The 18335-nt window shown below is 59.0% G+C and overlaps 1 protein-coding gene across 1 annotated transcript; it reads left to right on the top strand.

Moving 5' to 3' along the window:
• The first annotated feature begins 1589 nt into the window (after window positions 1–1589).
• On the top strand, window positions 1590–18275 carry NTRK1 (neurotrophic receptor tyrosine kinase 1). Its single transcript, XM_015827892.1, has 18 exons — window positions 1590–1789; window positions 4845–4919; window positions 5063–5134; window positions 6119–6187; window positions 6921–7081; window positions 7287–7435; window positions 7725–7851; window positions 8395–8730; window positions 9121–9131; window positions 10085–10093; window positions 12409–12465; window positions 12595–12697; window positions 14288–14434; window positions 14621–14751; window positions 14905–15077; window positions 16344–16584; window positions 17515–17673; window positions 18090–18275. Exons 1-18 carry the CDS (start codon window positions 1590–1592, stop codon window positions 18273–18275), a joined length of 2406 nt encoding a protein of 801 aa, XP_015683378.1.
• Window positions 18276–18335: the final 60 nt, after the last annotated feature.

The raw sequence follows: 18335 nt of genomic DNA on the forward strand, positions 1-18335 counted from the left end.
GCGTTAGGCTTTTTACTAGGTTTCCCAAAAAGTTGCTTCCCGTTCCCCCTTGCAACGAGTGGGAAAAGAATTTTATCGCTGGCTTCAGGTGTCTTGGTCCCCGAGGCGTGCAATAAGATCCCCGACGGTCCCGCCAAACTTTTTTGCTTTTCCTCTTTTCCGTGACTCGGGGTTCTTTAAAATAAAATAGTCCGGATCCTGGTCTGCTGGACAGCTCCTGACTCGCGGGCGCTCTCCTTTTTCCCGGGTTTAATCGGAGGAGAATTGGCCCTGGGTGCCGCTCTCGGTCCCAGAAGCTGTTGCCATCAAAGCAATTAATGCCTTCGAAGTGCTGTTGCTAACTTGATTTTTCTACATCGCGCCCAAATGCAACGGGGGAGGGGGGAGGAGAGGAAGCGGGGGGGGGGAGATGTACTTTAAGTCTGTCAAAATCTCTCTGTCAAAACAAATTAGCAGCGGGAGAATCAAGATTTATGGCGACGCCGAAGGCTCAGCCTACCCATGCTTGAATTGCGAAGTGGGAAGACTTCGTCCTCACAACGGGCAGTGGCTTTTTTTTTTCCTGCAGCCCCCACCCGCACCCCCGGCATCTGCTCCCAATGGGTTGCATCCCCTATCCCCAGCTCACAATATTGAGCGGAGGGGTGTGTCCCTCTTCCCAGAAAAAAAACTGCATTCTGGTCAGAGAAAAACGAAGTTTCTCCCGCATGCTAAGAAGACTGAGCATTTTCCAGGGTCTTTTGAGACAGGAGTCCCTGGGAGTGGAAGCCCACACTTCTTAAAAGTGGCCAAGGTTAAGAAACACCGCTCTAAAAGATCTCTGGGGGCTTGCCAAGATCTCTGGGGGCTCCTGTTTTCCTTTGCGGTGCCCTCTGCACGTGGTCAGGGGCATTGTTTCCTAGAAGACGGATTTAGCCCTGGGGTTGAACGCAAGCCGGGGAAATGAAGCCTAACGAGGGCAGCGTCGCCCACTGGTTTGGCAACTCAAACATCTTGACGTGGCAGTGGCATAACAGCCCCCCATGTCTGTGGGTGGAGGGCCACCAGGCCACGGGGCCCAGGAACGTGGAGGGTCCCTCTAGGAGTGGTAGCAAGGAGAGGGTGCTCCGTGGCCCCTTCCCCGACGTGGCTGCATGCCATGGTTTACTTGATCGGTTATTTAAAGGGGTTTGATCCATGGATCGGCTGGCTTGTCCTCCCCGGGACTGGCGCGCCCGCCCTTGCCGGCCCCTTCTCAGCCAGGCTCCCGTGCCAAGGCGGTCGCGCCGTCTCCGGGCAGTCCTGATGCCGGTCGGTGGCAGAGGCGGTCTCTCCGCTTTCCTCGGAGCATCCGGCCGTCCTCTCCGTCCGCATCCCCGGGACGGGGCGGGAGGGGCTGTTTGGGAAGGAGGAGCCTGGAGGCAGCCCCGCCCCTCGACGGTTGAAAAAAACCCCTCCAGGAATGGAGCCGCCGCCGCGTCCACACGTGCTCCGCAGTCGGGCAGAGGCGGCGGGCAGAGGCAGATGCCCTGAGCGCCCCCCGCGACCCGGGACTCTCCGAGGGAGGCGCCGAGGAGAGCGGCTGCTGCTGCTGCTGCTCCGGGTCCGACATGCAGCCCGGGGGGAGAAGCCGGCTCCGCGCCTCGGCCGGACTGCTGCTGCTGTGCCTGGGCTGGCTGTGCCTGTCGCCCGGCGCCGCCTCGCCCTGCCTGGAGGAGTGCCGCTGCTACCTGAGCGCCCTGCTCTGCCAGGAGCCCCGCGCCATCCACTCCCTGGCGCAGCTGCGCAGCCTGGAGAACTTCACCGAAATGTGAGTCCCGGGGGGGTGGGGGAGACCGGCAGGTGGAGCGGAGGGCGGGGAAGGGGGGCAGCCTTGCCCGGCTGCGGGAGGCGTCCGGGTCCCCCCCCCCAGAAGAGGAGCGCGGCGGAAGGAAAGTTTGACAGCCGGCACCGACTCGGGTCCCGCCCTGGTCCTGCTGCCCCTCGCGCTCCTCCAGAAGAGGCGCGGACCCTCCATCTCCTCCCCCCACCCCGCAGCTTTTCCCCCTGAAAACCCCGGCGCGTCCGAGCCCCAAACAAAGGCAGGTGGCTTCCCAAAGGGGGTCTGTTTGCAGGGAAGCCCAATCCGGAGCGCGGGCAGCGGCTTTCCTGAGCGCCGCTTGGTGCCGAGGGCGATAACAGCGCCGAGCAAACTCTGAGAAGGGTTGCAGGAGTCGGGACGGCTTTTGTTTTGCCCTTAAAAGCTGGGCAGGGGGCACAATGGAAGGAAAGAAGGGAAGGAAGGAAGGAAGGAAGGAAGGAAGGAAGGAAGGAAGGAAGGAAGGAAGGAAGGGAGGGACTGAGATGCAAATATCCACATGGATATGCCTTGTGCTGACCGAGCCCCAAGAGTCCTAAAAGTGAAAATAGGTCTTTAATATTCTGGAGCCCCGAGTTCCAGAATCGGAGCACGTCACATAATTTAGGGTCAAGGTTAGTGGCTGGGATTCGGGGTTTGAAGAGGTTGCAGCTGGCTTTGCCTGGTGTGGACCTAGATGACCATGTGGCACAGGGGCCCTGGGGCCATCAGCGGCTTTTTCAGAGGGAAAGTCCAGCATTTTTTGAGCAGCACCTTCTCCACCACCCTGCCTTGGTTTCCTGGCCACTACCCATCTTCCCTGCAAGGGAGGCCGCTTCATCTCCAGGAAGGGGAGGCTTGCTCAGTGTGACCGTGCCTGGCTGGCTCCCCTGAGGGGTGTGATGCTGCCCTCGGCTGCATTAGCAGCTTCCTAGAAGACCCAGCCCAGGTGGGCTTTTTGTACCACCGCCATGAGAGAAGATGCCACATACCGGCTCCCCGTGGCAGCCCAGCCCCCGTTCACCCCCTTGGGCCACTGCTGGGCATGGGGGAAGAAGGGCATGCTGGTGGTGAGAGCCCCAAAGGCAGAGGTGCGGATTCAGGCCAGCCCCGAAGTTAATTAGGCGTAAAAATGGAAACTAGCGTGTACCCTGGGAAAGGTGCCACCGAAATGCTAGTCTCACTGGGAAGCTCCCCCCCTCCCAAGAATGGAGGGTTTGGGTCCTACTGATGAGCACCTCCACTGAGTGAGGGGGGGCACATAGAAGCCACTCGGCAGAAGCCCTACCCCCACTTTCTCAGTGAAGGGTGGGAATAGATTTGACTTGGCCAAGCTCCTCTTCATGTGCCCTGTAGCCCCAAAATGCCAGCCCCTTTTTCCCCGTTGGCTTTTGAGAGTTTTTTTGTGCAGCCTGGCATTGTATTGCACCCCGAGGCCCCGCTTCACACCCCTGCGCCTGCCGTGGGTCGCAACCCACCCAATCCTGTGCCCGCAATGCAGCGGAGTTCGTCACTTGGCACCACTTCACACACACACACACACACACCCCGGCGTCTTTTCTAGTCCTCCCCCCAACGCACACACCCTTCCTTCTGCTTTGTGGCATCACCTTTCTCGGATAAGCTGGACGTTTATTATTTTATGAGCCTTTCACTTCTCCTTAGGATCAACCAAGACACTTCTGCTGTTTACAACATGCCAAGTGGAGAGTGCGGGCCATTTTTCCGCTCTTTCACAAATCTTACTTAGCAGCAGAGGCCGTACACTTTGTAAGCCGCACAAACCCAAATCATACCCAACGTCGCTTTCACGGGCGCTGCTGGGCAAAGTGGTCTGAACGGAAACACTGTCAGGGGAGGAAAATCAATCATTCGAATCCTGGGAGCTAAACACATTAGGCGGCCCGTAAATATTTCACAATAGGGCAGCCCGCCGCATTCATTACATTTTTCTGTCCGTTTGATGCAAAGAATGAATTAAAGGCAGAGGGAAGCCAAAAACCGTCAACACATTAATTGTATTAATTTTTGGGGAAAACAATGTGTTATTCAGGGTCAGTCACCTAAAAAAACCTCTCCAGTTCTGAGGGTTGATTTGTCCGGCCTGAGATTCATTCCGGTGGCCCAGTTTGACTTGATTATTTGTAAAAAGTGTAAAAAGTGGATCAGGCGTTTCTTCCACTCCAGCTTAACCTTAGTCGCTTTCTAGAGGCCGTTTTTTGTAGGAATGGGTGTGTTGTGTGTGTGTGTGAATTGTATTTTGGTTTGCTCTGCTGGGGATGAAGGGGCACCATCCTGCCCGGTCCTGAAGCTTCAGCTTGCCTACCGGTTCCTGCTAATAGCTCTTCTCTCTATCTTCTGAACCGCTTAAGTGGCGAGAACTGATGGTCCATTATGCCAAGGCTGTTTTTCTCAACATCAGAGGGACACATCAATTATGCCGGGTGGCAGGAAGCGAGGAGTTCCCGGAAAAGCTGTGGAGAGGTGGGGAGGGAGGTGCCCACCCGGTCCTCCCTGGGCTCAGCCAGAGCGAGCCAGCCGGCCCTATGCCTCAACACAGTCAGCCCCACTGAAGGGCACTCACCCACACGTGGCTCCTGGACTTTTGAACCGTGGTTTGCTTTTTCACTTGGCAATCATAAGAAATGCCTGGTGGGTTCACACTTGGGTCTGAGGTGGGGCAAAACACCGCCGCCGAATTGTGACTGTGGGGCCGAAAAATAAATGATCCAACACGTAGTGACCGGGGGTCAAAACGGAGCCTATAACGGAGCTTGTGCTGGCGGCGATAAACGAAGTAAAAAAAAATTATATTTGCAACTGAGATGTACGTTTGTGTTCTTCCTGGTTTTATATTCTGTGTTTTGTATTTTGCCCCTGTGTTCCTTTTTATTGAAAAAGGATGTGAATGACGCATACAATAAATAAATAAATACGTCACACCTCGGGGCTAGAGAGAGAGGACCGGAGCTGCTGCAGAGCAAAAAAGGGGGTCTGCTCTTTCTGAAGGGGGTCTGCTCTTTTTCAGAGTTGTCGAAAACCAGCCCGAGCTGATCAACCTGACAGGGGAAGATCTGAAAAACCCCAAGGAGCTGAAGAATCTGTGAGTTTGGGAGGACAAGGGGGCTTGGCCAGCTCAGGAGGAAAGGGCAGAGGGGGGGCTTGGCATGGGGGGGCTCTGCCTGGGCAGAGAGGGGGGGGTTCTTCGCCCCTTCCTCCCTCTGGGACTTTATGCCTTTCTTGCAGGACCATCGCGAGGACCCACCTGAAGTTCATTGCTCCAGATGCCTTCAAGGCCAGCCCAAACCTGACCCACGTGTGAGTGTTCTGAATGGGGCCCCTCTTGGCTGGGGGCTCTCTGCAGAGAGGGTCATTGGGGCAGCTTGGCCTGGGCAAAGTCCAGACAGCATTGGCAGAACTTGGACCACCCTCTGAAGCATCTCTCCAAGGTTTCTCGACCTCAGAAAATTGAAGGTGGGTGGACTTCAACTCCCAGCGTTTCTGGCTGTGGAATTCTGGGAGCTGAAGTCCACCCATCTTAAACTTGCTGAGGCTGAGAAACACGGACCTAGACGATGACCAGCCCTGACCGATCTGCCTCAGGAAGAGGAGCTGATGTCCGCTCCATCCGAGAAGCCCCAGGGGTCCCTCCCTGCTACCCCTGCAGGTCGATTCTCCACCTTGCCCCTCTCCTTTGTTTATTAACAGCTTGCCAGGAACACGATTAATCATTGTTAGGGTTAATGTCCCTCCGCAACGCAGAACGATCGATCGATGGGTCCCTGCGCGGCCCAGTTCTGGCTGTTCTCTTGCCCTGCAGGAGAGCCAAGCCAAAAGTGACTGGATAGGCTGGCGTTGGGCCGCCCCCGGGGGGGCAACGGGCAGCGCCAAGGCCAGAGGCAGGTGGATGGGTCAGCTCCAAAGGGCAGAAGCTGCTGCTTCCGTTCCTGGGCTGTCCCGCTGGCCCTTGGCCTCCCTCAGACCAGGCCCTGTGTCACCTCCCAGCGAGGGCGGATGGGATGCTGCTCCCCAAATGAAGAGAAGCCTCCCCCCAACGAGGAAGCCCAGCTTGGGCACAAGAGTCGGGGTCCAAGCCACCGGGTGGGGCTGCCTGCATTTGGTGGTAAACTTGGCAATGCAATAAATAGATCTAGAACGATTGGCTGAGGCTTCTGGGCCAGTCCCAGCCTGAAGGGGCTTTACCTGCTGAATCTCTGCCTGTAGGGAGAGCAAGCAGGCTGTGTGAAAGGGAGGAGGGACTGGGGGGGGGCAAGGAAGTCATTTCCTTCTGTCTCTGCCTAGGAATCTGGCCTTCAACCAGTTGGAATTCCTTTCCTGGAGGGTCTTCTATCATCTCCGCCTTCAAGAGCTGTGAGTCTCTGCATACACACAAACGCACACACACACACACACAGAGACTGTTACCCTTCCAACTCACAAACTTTGGTCTTGTCCTTGATTTCTGGCAGAGCCCCTTCTCCCCCTCCCCCTGCCATCTTCCAGCCTTTAAATTTTACTGAGCTACAGCTGGACTTTGCTGAACCGTGCAGGAGATCGGAGAGTCCTTTGAATGTCCAAGCGGCTTCATTTGCTCTGATGGAACCCCGATTTATTCTTTGCAACACCTGTTGAGCCTCTCCTGCAAAATATTCCTGCTTTTCTGCTAAGGAAAGGCCTGATCCGGAGGGAGGGGAGGCGATGGTCCCCCCCTTCCTCGCCGTGGTGTTTTTCCTTCGGCCGAGTCCATCCTCTTGACATCCCTGTGAGGTGCTCCCCTCCTCGGTCTGGATTGATTAACTCAGAATCAAAGAGGCAGCAGCTTCTATTCCATAATGCAATTTGCAGAACCACTCCGCTTTAAGCAAGTATTAAAAGACCAGCGTGGATAAATTGGGTTTCTAATCAGGCTTGGCAAACATCACTCTCCCCTTTTAAAGGCCATTCTGGAGAGCCGGAGGCATTGACCAAAAAATAAAATTTAAAAATAAGGAAATGGATGTTCTCTGGAGGCCCTAATCTGGATGGAAGCTGGGGGGGGGGGCTGTTGCAGCTTTATCAGCCTGATTCTGTTCCCCCCCCCCACAAACACACTTTCTCTGGGCAGGATCCTTGTGGGGAACCCCCTCCGGTGTGTTTGTGGACTGCTGTGGCTACAATCCTGGCAGCAGAAGAGGCAGCTTGACTGGGCGGGCAACCAGTCCCTCCAGTGCCTGCAGGAGGACAGGACCCTGGTCCCCGTCTTCAACCTCACCCTCTCTGGCTGTGGTAAGGCAGAGACCCTCTGAGTGGGGGACCCCCTGGCCAAAATTCACCGGATGTGGGTTTTCTTCCTGCATGGATGCAATTCCAGCCCAGTCCAGGATTTTCCCGTCTCCCTTTGCTGCTGCATGAGAATCCCTCCCCAGCTAGGGGGGGGTGTCTCGTGCTGGCTACCTCGACCCCCCCACTCTCCTCCTCCCTCCCTGTGCAGATTTTCCCAAGGTCCGGATCCGCTACGATCCCACCCCGATGGCAGAAGGCCAGAGCGTCAACCTGACGTGTCACATCACAGGAGAGCCGAAGCCGGTGGCAGGCTGGGATGTGCCCCAGGTGGGGGCTGAACGCCCCCTCAGAACCAAGGCAAGTGGTGGGTGCTGCCGCCCTGGGAGCGACCTCAAGGGACCCCCCGGTTGGCTGAGAAGTGGGGCCCTTAAAGCGGAGAGGCAGTCCATCGGCGCTGAGAAGGTCTGGGGTCCTTCGGCTGCCTGCGGTTGCCCTTCCTCTCTGGAATCCTGGCTTGGCGTCCAAAGGCTGGGGCATCAAAAGGGGGAGGGCGTGCTCAAGAGGTCAGCTGCCCCCCTTTGTGCCAGCCTGGGGAGAAGGGCAGAGGGGCTGGCTGGTCAGTGACTCACCTCACTTGCTGTCCCAGAACTCGGAGTCGGAAATTGTGCTGCAGATCACGAACGTCTCGTCCAGCTTCAACCTGCAAAACATCACCTGCCGAGCAGAGAACGAAGCGGGCATGGGGGAAGCCGTGGCCCGGCTGAACGTGACCTGTAAGGGGAAAGGGGCAGGGGTATCAGGGCAGGGTGGGTGGGGGTGGTCCCTTTTAGCTGGCATTCAGCAAAGAGGGCTTAGAAGAAGGTATTAGCTCTACCTGTGTGTGTTTGGCAGGTGTTTTTTCCTTGCAAGAAGTTAGAAAAGAAAAGATGCCCGGGGCGCTCCTGGCAGATTTAGGGCCTCTGAGCCCAGAAATATGGTGGACTGCCTCCTCCCCAAGTGGTAGAGTCCAGCCTTGGCGTGCATGACTCTACCACCCAGCTTGTTGTTGATCCAAACCCAGCAGGGGCTTTGCGAGCTGGGGATGAGTTCAAAAGCCCATGCTTCTGGGCCCTCCCTACCTCTTCCTGCCCCCCCCCGGGCTCACTTGTTCCATCCCCGTCCCTCTTGGAAGTCCAGTCTGGATGGGACTGGAGGGCCGAGCGCCTGACCCAAACCCCGCGGTCAAGACGTGCGAGAGAAGAAATTTGAGACAGGCAAAGGGCCGGCCAGTTCAGGGTGCCCCACAAATGGACCTCCGTTTCCCTTCCTTTCCGCAGTCCCAGCCGTGATTCGCGCGGTGGGCCAGGCCGTCATGTACTACCGCTGGTGCATCCCCTTCTCCGTGGACGGCAACCCCACGCCCAGCATCCGGTGGCAGTTCGACCAGCAGGATCTCCTGGAGACGCCGATCGTTTACACCCAGCTCTTCTCGGAAGACGTCCCCACCACCACCATCGTCCACGGCTGCCTGATCCTCGACAAGCCCTCGCACTTCTTCAATGGCAACTACACCCTGCGGGTGGCCAACGCCCTGGGCTCGGCCTCCTGCACCACCTACCAGCACTTCATGGACCTCCCGGATCCGAACTTCCAGGAGGAGGAGCCCTTCCACGGTACCAGGCTCGGCTGCATGGCTCTGCTCTGGGTCGGGCACGGGGGGGGGGGGGGGGTGTCTGCCACTGCCGAGATGCCAACCCTGATTCCCTGCCCAGGGACCCGGTAGTGCCCAAGATGGCAGGAATATTGAGAGCGGTGCCCAACTTGGGGGGGGGGACTCAAGAGCCCTGTGAAAGTGCCCGTGGAGGCCGGCTTGGCTGTCGGTGTGTGTGCGCATGGGTGTGTAATTGTGTGCAAGAAAGAGACGAGGAGGAGGAGGGGAGAAAGAGTGCCATTCGGGGGCCATTCATTTGGGGGGGGGGAAAACCTGAGCTTTGAAGGTTCGCCAACGTTCCCCTCCTTCTCCTTCTCTTTCCTTGCTGCTAAGGCTCCCTCACGCCGGGCAGTAAGTGTGGCTGTCTTTTGCCCCTGGGGAGGGCGAGGGAGGAGGGCCCCTCCCTGTCTGGGATGGAGGAGGGCCATCCAGAAACCGGGTGATTCCCAAGAGAGAGAGAGATCCTCTCTGTGTGGATGAAGGCACCCCACGGAGATCCTGTTTCCCCCTCCCAGATCAAAAGGGTGGGCAAACCAGGGTCAAGAGGGTGCCCCAGATGTGGCCGGGGGGGGGGGAGGCTAGAAGCTCAGCCGCTGCCAAGGATGGAGGGGGGGCACCTGGCTGGAAGTGGCCTGATTCTGCTCTCTCTTTTGTGCCCAGGAACGGAGGACAAGAATGGCACCGAGGGGGGAGCCGTGGAGACCTCAGAGGAGCACCCAGTTGGGGTAAAGGGCCAAGAAGGCACACCTCTTGGGGAGGGGGGGAGGGAGGGAGGGAGGGGGAGCCTTCTTCTTGGGAGGGGGGCAGCCGAGGGTACCACTCACTCTCCCTCTCCCCCCCCCCCCACTCCGCAGATCTTTGTGGCCGTGGTCCTGGCCGTTTGTGCCTGCATCTTCCTGTCCATCATGCTGGTCATCCTGAACAAGTGTGGACAGCACTCCAAATTCAGTCTGAAACGTAAGTGGGAGGGGGCTTCAGACTTCTCTACTCCACCCCCCCCCTTGCTCTGCCCTGAGCCGGGGTGGACTTCTCTGGGGGCCGGAGATTTTTGGGGTTAGAGGTGGTCCTGAGGGCTGGTGAAGGGAAGGCAACAGAGTGAGGAGCAGCTGTCCCCCTCCCACGGCCTCCCCCCTTTTTGTTAGCCTTCCTCCTCCTCCTCCTCCTCCTCCTCCCCCCCTTCAGGCAGGCATCAGCTGCTAATTCACTGCTGGAATTGATTCAGCCTGTAAATGGGCTTGATCGGCCTGAATCACCCCCAGGGGGGCTGGAAAGGCAGCAAAAGGCAGTGGGGGGAGGTGGGGGGAGGGAAGCAGCAGCCACTTGTTGTTGTTGGAGTCATCCAGCCCCCCCCAAAACACACTCACACCCTTGCTACGTGAGTGCTGCTCCTGCTAAGCTGGCAGAGGAGACCAAGCCAGCTCTACTTATGGGGCTGCCAAGCCTCGAACTAAACGGGCGGGGGGGGGGGGCGAAGAAGCTGCCCTCCTAGGCATGCCAGTTGCCAGGCCTCCTTGCTCCACCCTCCCCATTGCCAGGTAGACTTCCGCCGCTTTTGGCTGCTCTTGCAAACGCTTTGCAGGATTGGCTGGAGGGGAGACCATGGGGACCCCCTGCCCAGGTCAGCCCAAGAGCCCCCACCAGAAGCCAGCAAGGCCAAGACCCTTCTGGTCCTGCCTGGAGAAATGTGAGACCCCCCCTGGAAGCCCTCTGCTCCCTTGGAAGCCCACCACCCCCTCCTTCCACAGAGCGGCTCTGGAGCCGTTATCTCTCCCCCCCCCAGGCTCCAGCAGCCGTGCCTGACGTTGATGAAGATGCATGGGGAAGGGCTGGGGGGGGGAGCAGGACCCTCTCACGGTAATTACTGGAGGCTTAAATGCTCTGCTGACGGCTCCCCTGGCACTGCCTCCCTTTCAGGAGGGGGGCTCCAGATTGGCGCGGCAAACACGCCCCTCCTGGCCCTCTGCAGGCCGCTCAGACAACAGATGCGCTCCGGCAGGCGCGGGTGGCCGCGATGGGCACTGGGATCCTCCTGTCTGCAGGGTCTGGGGGGTCCCTTGGAGGACCCTCTGGAGAAGGGAGCCTCGACACCTGGACAACCTGGCCTGGGCCTGAAGCTAGCCAGGGAGGGCCTGCTTGGGCAGGAGACCACTAGGAAATCCAAAAGTGGAAAGTCAAAGAACGTCCCAGGACGAGGCTGGGCGAACCACCTCTGCAACATGTGCACGGATGCTCGTCCAGAGTTTGCAAACTCCTTGAAAATTATGTGGCTTAGTCCCTCCTCCTCCTCCTCCTCCTCCTCCTCCTGGTTGCAAAGGCTGTTTCTAGACACTCTTCTGGGATCGCACTTCCCCCGGGGGGAAATTTAAGCCCTTTCCCAGGTGGGCTGGACTTCGCAGCACAGGTACCCCACCTTGTTCTCTTTGGGAACAAGGCCGCCCTCCCATCTGTGAGCCTCGCTCTGTCTGGGGCCATTGGACTCCTGACCAGCAAGCCCAGCAAGCCCATCTCAGCCGTGGGCAGCTTTGGCAATCCCCTGGCCTTCCCCGCAGGGTCCGTGGTGTTGGCTCCAGAGGATGACCTGGCCATGTCCCTGCAGTTCATGGACGTGAGCAGCAGCCCCCGCTCCTCCGTGGAGAGCAAGCTGGAGGGGCTGAAGAGCAGCTTCGTGGAGAACCCCCAGTACTTCTGCAACACCCGTAGGTGCTCGGGGCTGGGGTGGGGGACACCCAGGCTCTACTGCTGGGGGGGGGCAGGGGAGCCCCAATTCTCTGGTCCCTCCTGGTCCCCAGCTGGGCTCTGGAGGAGGCCAGCCACACTGACCCTCTCCCGCTGACCCCTCCCCATTGATGTTTGGCTTCCCCCCTCTCCCCCCGCCCCAGCTGTCCGGCACATCAAGCGCAAAGACCTTCTGCTGAAGTGGGAGCTGGGCGAGGGGGCTTTTGGGAAGGTCTTCCTGGCCGAGTGCCACAACCTCAGCCCCACCCAGGAGAAGATGCTGGTGGCCGTCAAGGTGAGCAGCCCCCCTCCCCTCCCGCCCCATCTTTCTCATCCCTGGGAAGGGGCTGCCTGGAGNCCCAAGATGGCAGGAATATTGAGAGCGGTGCCCAACTTGGGGGGGGGGACTCAAGAGCCGTGTGAAAGTGCCCGTGGAGGCCGGCTTGGCTGTCGGTGTGTGTGCGCATGAGTGTGTAATTGTGTGCAAGAAAGAGACGAGGAGGAGGAGGGGAGAAAGAGTGCCATTCGGGGGCCATTCATTTGGGGGGGGGAAACCTGAGCTTTGAAGGTTCGCCAACGTTCCCCTCCTTCTCCTTCTCTTTTCTTGCTGCTAAGGCTCCCTCACGCCGGGCAGTAAGTGTGGCTCTCTTTTGCCCCTGGGGAGGGCGAGGGAGGAGGGCCCCACCCTGTCTGGGATGGAGGAGGGCCATCCAAGAGAGAGAGATGGATGTGTGCATGAAGGCACCCCACGGAGACCCTGTTCCCCCCTCCCAGATCAAAAGGGTGGGCAAACCAGGGTCAAGAGGGTGCCCCAGATGTGGCCGGGGGGGGGAGGCTAGAATCTCAGCCGCTGCCAAGGATGGAGGGGGGGCACCTGGCTGGAAGTGGCCTGATTCTGCTCTCTGTTTTGTGCCCAGGAACGGAGGACAAGAATGGCACCGAGGGGGGAGCCGTGGAGACCTCAGAGGAGCACCCGGTTGGGGTAAAGGACCAAGAAGGAGCACCTCTTGGGGACGGGGGGAGGGAGGGAGGGAGGGGGAGCCTTCTTCTTGGGAGGGGGGCAGCCGAGGGTACCACTCACTCTCCCTCTCCCCCCCCCCACACTCCGCAGATCTTTGTGGCCGTGGTCCTGGCCGTTTGTGCCTGCATCTTCCTGTCCATCATGCTGGTCATCCTGAACAAGTGTGGACAGCACTCCAAATTCAGCCTCAAGCGTAAGTGGGAGGGGGCTTCAGACTTCTCTACTCCACCCCCCCTTGCTCTGCCCTGAGCCGGGGTGGACTTCTCCGGAGCCAGAGATTTTGGGGGTTAGAGGTGGTCCTGAGGGCTGGTGAAGGGAAGGCAACAGGGTGAGGAGCAGCTGTCCCCCTCCCACGGCCTCCCCCCTTTTTGTTAGCCTTCCTCCTCCTATCCTCCTCCTCCTCCTCCTCCTCCTCCTCCCCCTTCAGGCAGGCATCAGCTGCTAATTCACTGCTGGAATTGATTCAGCCTGTAAATGGGCTTGATCGGCCTGAATCACCCCCAGGGGGGCTGGAAAGGCAGCAAAAGGCAGTGGGGGGAGGTGGGGGGAGGGAAGCAGCAGCCACTTGTTGTTGTTGGAGTCATCCAGCCCCCCCCCAAAACACACTCACACCCTTGCTACGTGAGTGCTGCTCCTGCTAAGCTGGCAGAGGAGACCAAGCCCGCTCTGCTTATGGGGCTGCCAAGCCTCGAACTAAAGGGGGGGGCAAAGAAGCTGCCCTCCTAGGCATGCCAGTTGCCAGGCCTCCTTGCTCCGCCCTCCCCATTGCCAGGTAGACTTCCGCCGCTTTTGGCTGCTCTTGCAAACGCTTTGCAGGATTGGCTGGAGGGGAGACCACGGGGACCCCCTGCCCAGGTCAGCCCAAGAGCCCCCACCAGAAGCCGGCAAGGCCAAGCCCCTTCTGGTCCTGACTGGAGAAACGTGAGACCCCCCCCTGGAAGCCCTCTGCTCCCTTGGAAGCCCACCACCCCCTCCTTCCACAGAGCGGCTCTGGAGCCGTTATCTCTCCCCCCCCCAGGCTCCAGCAGCCGTGCCTGACGTTGATGAAGATGCATGGGGAAGGGCTGGGGGGGGGGAGCAGGACCCTCTCACGGTAATTACTGGAGGCTTAAATGCTCTGCTGACGGCTCCCCTGGCACTGCCTCCCTTTCAGCAGGGGGGCTCCAGATTGGCGCGGCAAACACGCCCCTCCTCGCCCTCTGCAGGCCGCTCAGACAACAGATGCGCTCCGGCAGGCGCGGGTGGCCGCGATGGGCACTGGGATCCTCCTGTCTGCAGGGTCTGGGGGTCCCTTGGAGGACCCTCTGGAGAAGGGAGCCTCGACACCTGGACAACCTGGCCTGGGCCTGAAGCTAGCCAGGGAGGGCCTGCTTGGGCAGGAGACCACTAGGAAATCCAAAACTGGAAAGTCAAAGAACGTCCCAGGACGAGGCTGGGCGAACCACCTCTGCAACATGTGCACGGATGCTCGTCCAGAGTTTGCAAACTCCTTGAAAATTATGCGGCTTAGTCCCTCCTCCTCCTCCTCCTCCTCCTCCTGGTTGCAAAGGCTGTTTCTAGACACTCTTCTGGGATCGCACTTCCCCCGGGGGGAAATTTAAGCCCTTTCCCAGGTGGGCTGGACTTCGCAGCACAGGTACCCCACCTTGTTCTCTTTGGGAACAAGGCCGCCCTCCCATCTGTGAGCCTCGCTCTGTCTGGGGCCATTGGACTCCTGACCAGCTGACCAGCAAGCCCATCTCAGCCCTGGGCAGCTTTGGCAATCCCCTGGCCTTCCCCGCAGGGTCCGTGGTGTTGGCTCCAGAGGATGACCTGGCCATGTCCCTGCAGTTCATGGACGTGAGCAGCAGCCCCCGCTCCTCCGTGGAGAGCAAGCTGGAGGGGCTGAAGAGCAGCTTCGTGGAGAACCCCCAGTACTTCTGCAACACCCGTAGGTGCTCGGGGCTGGGGGGGGGGACACCCAGGCTCTACTGCTGGGGGAGGGGCAGGGGAGCCCCAATTCTCTGGTCCCTCCTGGTCCCCAGCTGGGCTCTGGAGGAGGCCAGCCACACTGACCCTCTCCCACTGACCCCTCCCCATTGATGTTTGGCTTCCCCCCTCTCCCCCCCCACCCCAGCTGTCCGGCACATCAAGCGCAAAGACCTTCTGCTGAAGTGGGAGCTGGGCGAGGGGGCTTTTGGGAAGGTCTTCCTGGCCGAGTGCCACAACCTCAGCCCCACCCAGGAGAAGATGCTGGTGGCCGTCAAGGTGAGCAGCCCCCCTCCCCTCCCGCCCCATCTTTCTCATCCCTGGGAAGGGGCTGCCTGGAGGGACCCTGGGTGGGCCTGAGGCCCCAACTCTCCTCACTGAGCAGCCCCCTCCCTCTCTCTCTCCTCCCCCTCCCTCTCTCTCTCTCTGGAGACCCTGAAAGAAGCCACGGAGAGCGCCCGTCTGGACTTCCAGCGGGAGGCGGAGCTGCTGACCGTCCTGCAGCACCAGCACATTGTCACCTTCTATGGGGTCTGCACCGATGGGGAGCCCCTCATCATGCTGTTTGAGTACATGAAGCACGGGGACCTCAACCGCTTCCTCCGGTGAGGGGCTGCGATGCCCATCATCATCATCGTCATCATTATTATTTCTCTCTCTCTTTCTCTCTCCATCCATCCATCCATCCATCCATCCATCCATCCATCCATCCATCCATCCATCCATCCATCCATCTATCTATCTATCTATCTATCTATCTATCTATCTATCTATCTATCTATCTATCTATCTATCTATCTATCTATCTATCTATCGTCTCTCTCTCACTATCAATCATCATCTTCTTCCTCTCTCTCTCTCTCTCTCTCTCTCTCTGTGTGTGTGTGTGTGTGTGTGTGTGTTTCTTCCTATCTATCTATCTATCTATCTATCTATCTATCTATCTATCTATCTATCTATCTATCTATCTATCTATCTATCTGTGTTTTTATCTGTCTATCTTTCTGTCATCTGCCTGTCTCTCTTTATCTCTATTTCTATCATGTCTGTCTGTCTGTCCGTCCGTCCGTCCGTCCATCAATATCTATGTCTGTCTTTCTGGTCTATCTATGTCATTTGTATGTCTCTCTTTATCTCTATTTCTATCGTAGCTCTCTCTCTCTCTCTCTCTCTCTCTCTCTCTCTCTCTCTCTCTTTCCTTTTCCAGTGGTTGGCTGGGTCCCTGTGGCCCACAACTGTCCCACCTTGTTCCTCCTTCCTCACAGCTCCCCCCCTCCCCGGCCTGTGCCTCCTCCTCCTCCCCCCCCCCTTCTCCATTACTGGAGCAGCCTCCCCGGCCTTTCTCTCCCTCCCCGGCTAATGCAATCTTCGCTTTGCAATATTGATTAGATTACTTGTCTGAAAGGCTCAAATTGGAGGGGATTGCCATCAGCTGGAATAATCGGAGCCTCTTTCGATCGGCCCCCAGGTATTGCCCGTAGGCGAGAGCTGCCAGCCTCCCTCGGACGGGCTGGGAGAGGCGCAGCTCGGAGGGTTACGGTGATAAGACTTGGCATTAATGGAGGGGGGTGGCCGGGGCCGGCCGGGCTTTGGGTCAGGGGAGAAAGCGGAGAACTGCTTTGGGAAATGGCCCCGGACTCGCCCACCTGGGGGGTGGGGAAGGGGCATCCTGCCCTCAGCTGCCATCCTGCCATTCCCACCTCCTTCCTGAGGTTGGCACAGTTCAGGTGTAAGTTTGCAAAAAGAGAAAAACCTGGACTTCCGAAGAGGACCGCCTCGTGGCTGGCACAAAATCCCAGCAAAGAGCAAATTGAGAGCTCCGGGATCAAAGCAGAGGAGGGTCTCAACCCCCCTCTCCTCCCGCCTTGCAGGTCACACGGGCCGGATGCCAAGATGCTGGACAACGGGAACGGCCAGTCCTTTGGGCAGCTGACCCTGAGCGAAATGCTGCAGATCGCCACGCAGATCGCCTCCGGCATGGTCTATCTGGCCTCCCAGCACTTCGTCCACCGGGACCTGGCCACCCGCAACTGCCTGGTGGGGCACGGCCTGGTGGTGAAAATCGGGGACTTCGGCATGTCGCGAGACATTTACAGCACCGACTACTATCGGGTAAGGACGGGGGTAAGGACTGCCGCCTTCCGGGGAGCTTGGGACCGTCCCCCTCTGATTATCCCTGGCCTTGGCCGCACTTCCTGCGGCCAATTTGGAGTCTACTGTCCCGCTCGGATGCCCCTCTCTCCTGACTGGCACCTGGTGCTCCTCTCTGCCCATTATATGGGAAACTCTCCCCCCTGGCTTCTCGGGGGGCTTCCTCCTCTGAGCCTCCCCCCAAGATACCATCAGGATCCTCGCCAACAATGCCGATGCCTCTGGGGTTTGTACTGGATTTTGCCAGGGAATCATTTTGGGGTCCTACAAGACTGATGGTCAAGCAGTGGCTTCCAGCTCCCCTTCTCCCTCCCAGGCAGGGGGGGCACCTGGCCAGGCCTGTCCCCCCTCCCTCTCTTTTTCCCTTTTAGTTTCCCCCCCCCCGCCTCTATTCATATTTAATGGGGCCTGGGGTGGAAAAACCTATATGCACTTAGCCAGTGGAAAGATGGGGGGTGGAGGCAGAGCGCTGCTATTTAACGGTTAATTAAAAGGGGGGAGAAGGCACGGAGCAAGAAAGCAGATGGAGGCTGGGGAAGTCTGTGAGGAAAGAGACGGGAGGGTTCCCACGGAGGAAGAGGAGGAGGAGGAAGAGGAGGCAGCAGGGACTCCATAGAAAGCATCTTGGTTAAGTCCACTTCCTGGAGTGGAAGGGAGGCCACCCTGGGGCAGAGGTCATGCCCGTGCCCAAGGTGGCCATGCCCCCCAAATACTGAGGGTGCTGAGTGCCCCTCCTGACTGGCATCTCTTGGGTGCCCTGCCTGTGCCCTCCGTTCTGCCTGGCAACAAACAGGCCCGGCTGAAACCCCGGCCGTGGCACAGGTGGCATCTTGCTGCAACTCCCCCAGGCTCTGACCACCACCCGTTCACCCCGTGCCTTCCCCTCTCCAGGTGGGGGGCCGTACCATGCTCCCCATCCGCTGGATGCCCCCGGAGAGCATCCTCTACCGCAAGTTCACCACCGAGAGTGACATCTGGAGCTTTGGGGTGGTCCTGTGGGAGATCTTCACCTACGGGAAGCAGCCCTGGTACCAGCTCTCCAACACGGAGGTAAGGGGGGGCTGCCGGTGCCAGATGATGGGAGGGGGACGCTGGCCCTCGCTTGCTCCCATCGCCTCTGGGCAGCTTTGCCCGGACAACGGTCTTGGGGTCGGCAGAGGTGAAGGAGCCTGTCCAGACCGCAGCCCACGGCCAGCTTTGGGGGAGGGCGACACCCCCAGGAGTGACAGGACAGGGCTGGGTGAGCAAATGGGGTAGGGGTCATCTCTCCTCCCCAGGTTAGCCTACCCCAAACCTTCCTGCACGGAGGACCACTTTTAAGTGGTGCCTTTTGTTTCCCGGGATGAGAACGCACCCAGAAGCGGAAACACGGGTGGCTTCTAGGCACCGCTCTTGCTGTGAGAACCACGTGGGCAGCGCACTGCCAGAGGGAAGCCAGCCATGCTTGTCCCTCTCACACTTTGCAGGCCATCGAGTGCATCACGCAGGGCCGGGAGCTGGAGAGGCCTCGGACCTGCCCCTCGGAGGTCTACCACATCATGCAGAGCTGCTGGCAGAGGGAGCCCCAGCAACGGCAGGGCATTAAACACATCCACAGCTGCTTGCAGACGCTGGTCAAGGCCCCTCCGGTGTACCTGGCTATTCTCAGCTAAGGGGGACGGGGAGAGGGGGCAGTTGCCCCAGCTTCTTCATCCATCCATCCATCCATCCAC

The sequence above is a fragment of the Protobothrops mucrosquamatus genome, unplaced genomic scaffold (assembly GCF_001527695.2).
Source record: "Protobothrops mucrosquamatus isolate PMUCROS unplaced genomic scaffold, P.Mucros_1.0 scaffold4042, whole genome shotgun sequence".
NCBI lineage: Eukaryota > Metazoa > Chordata > Lepidosauria > Squamata > Viperidae > Protobothrops > Protobothrops mucrosquamatus.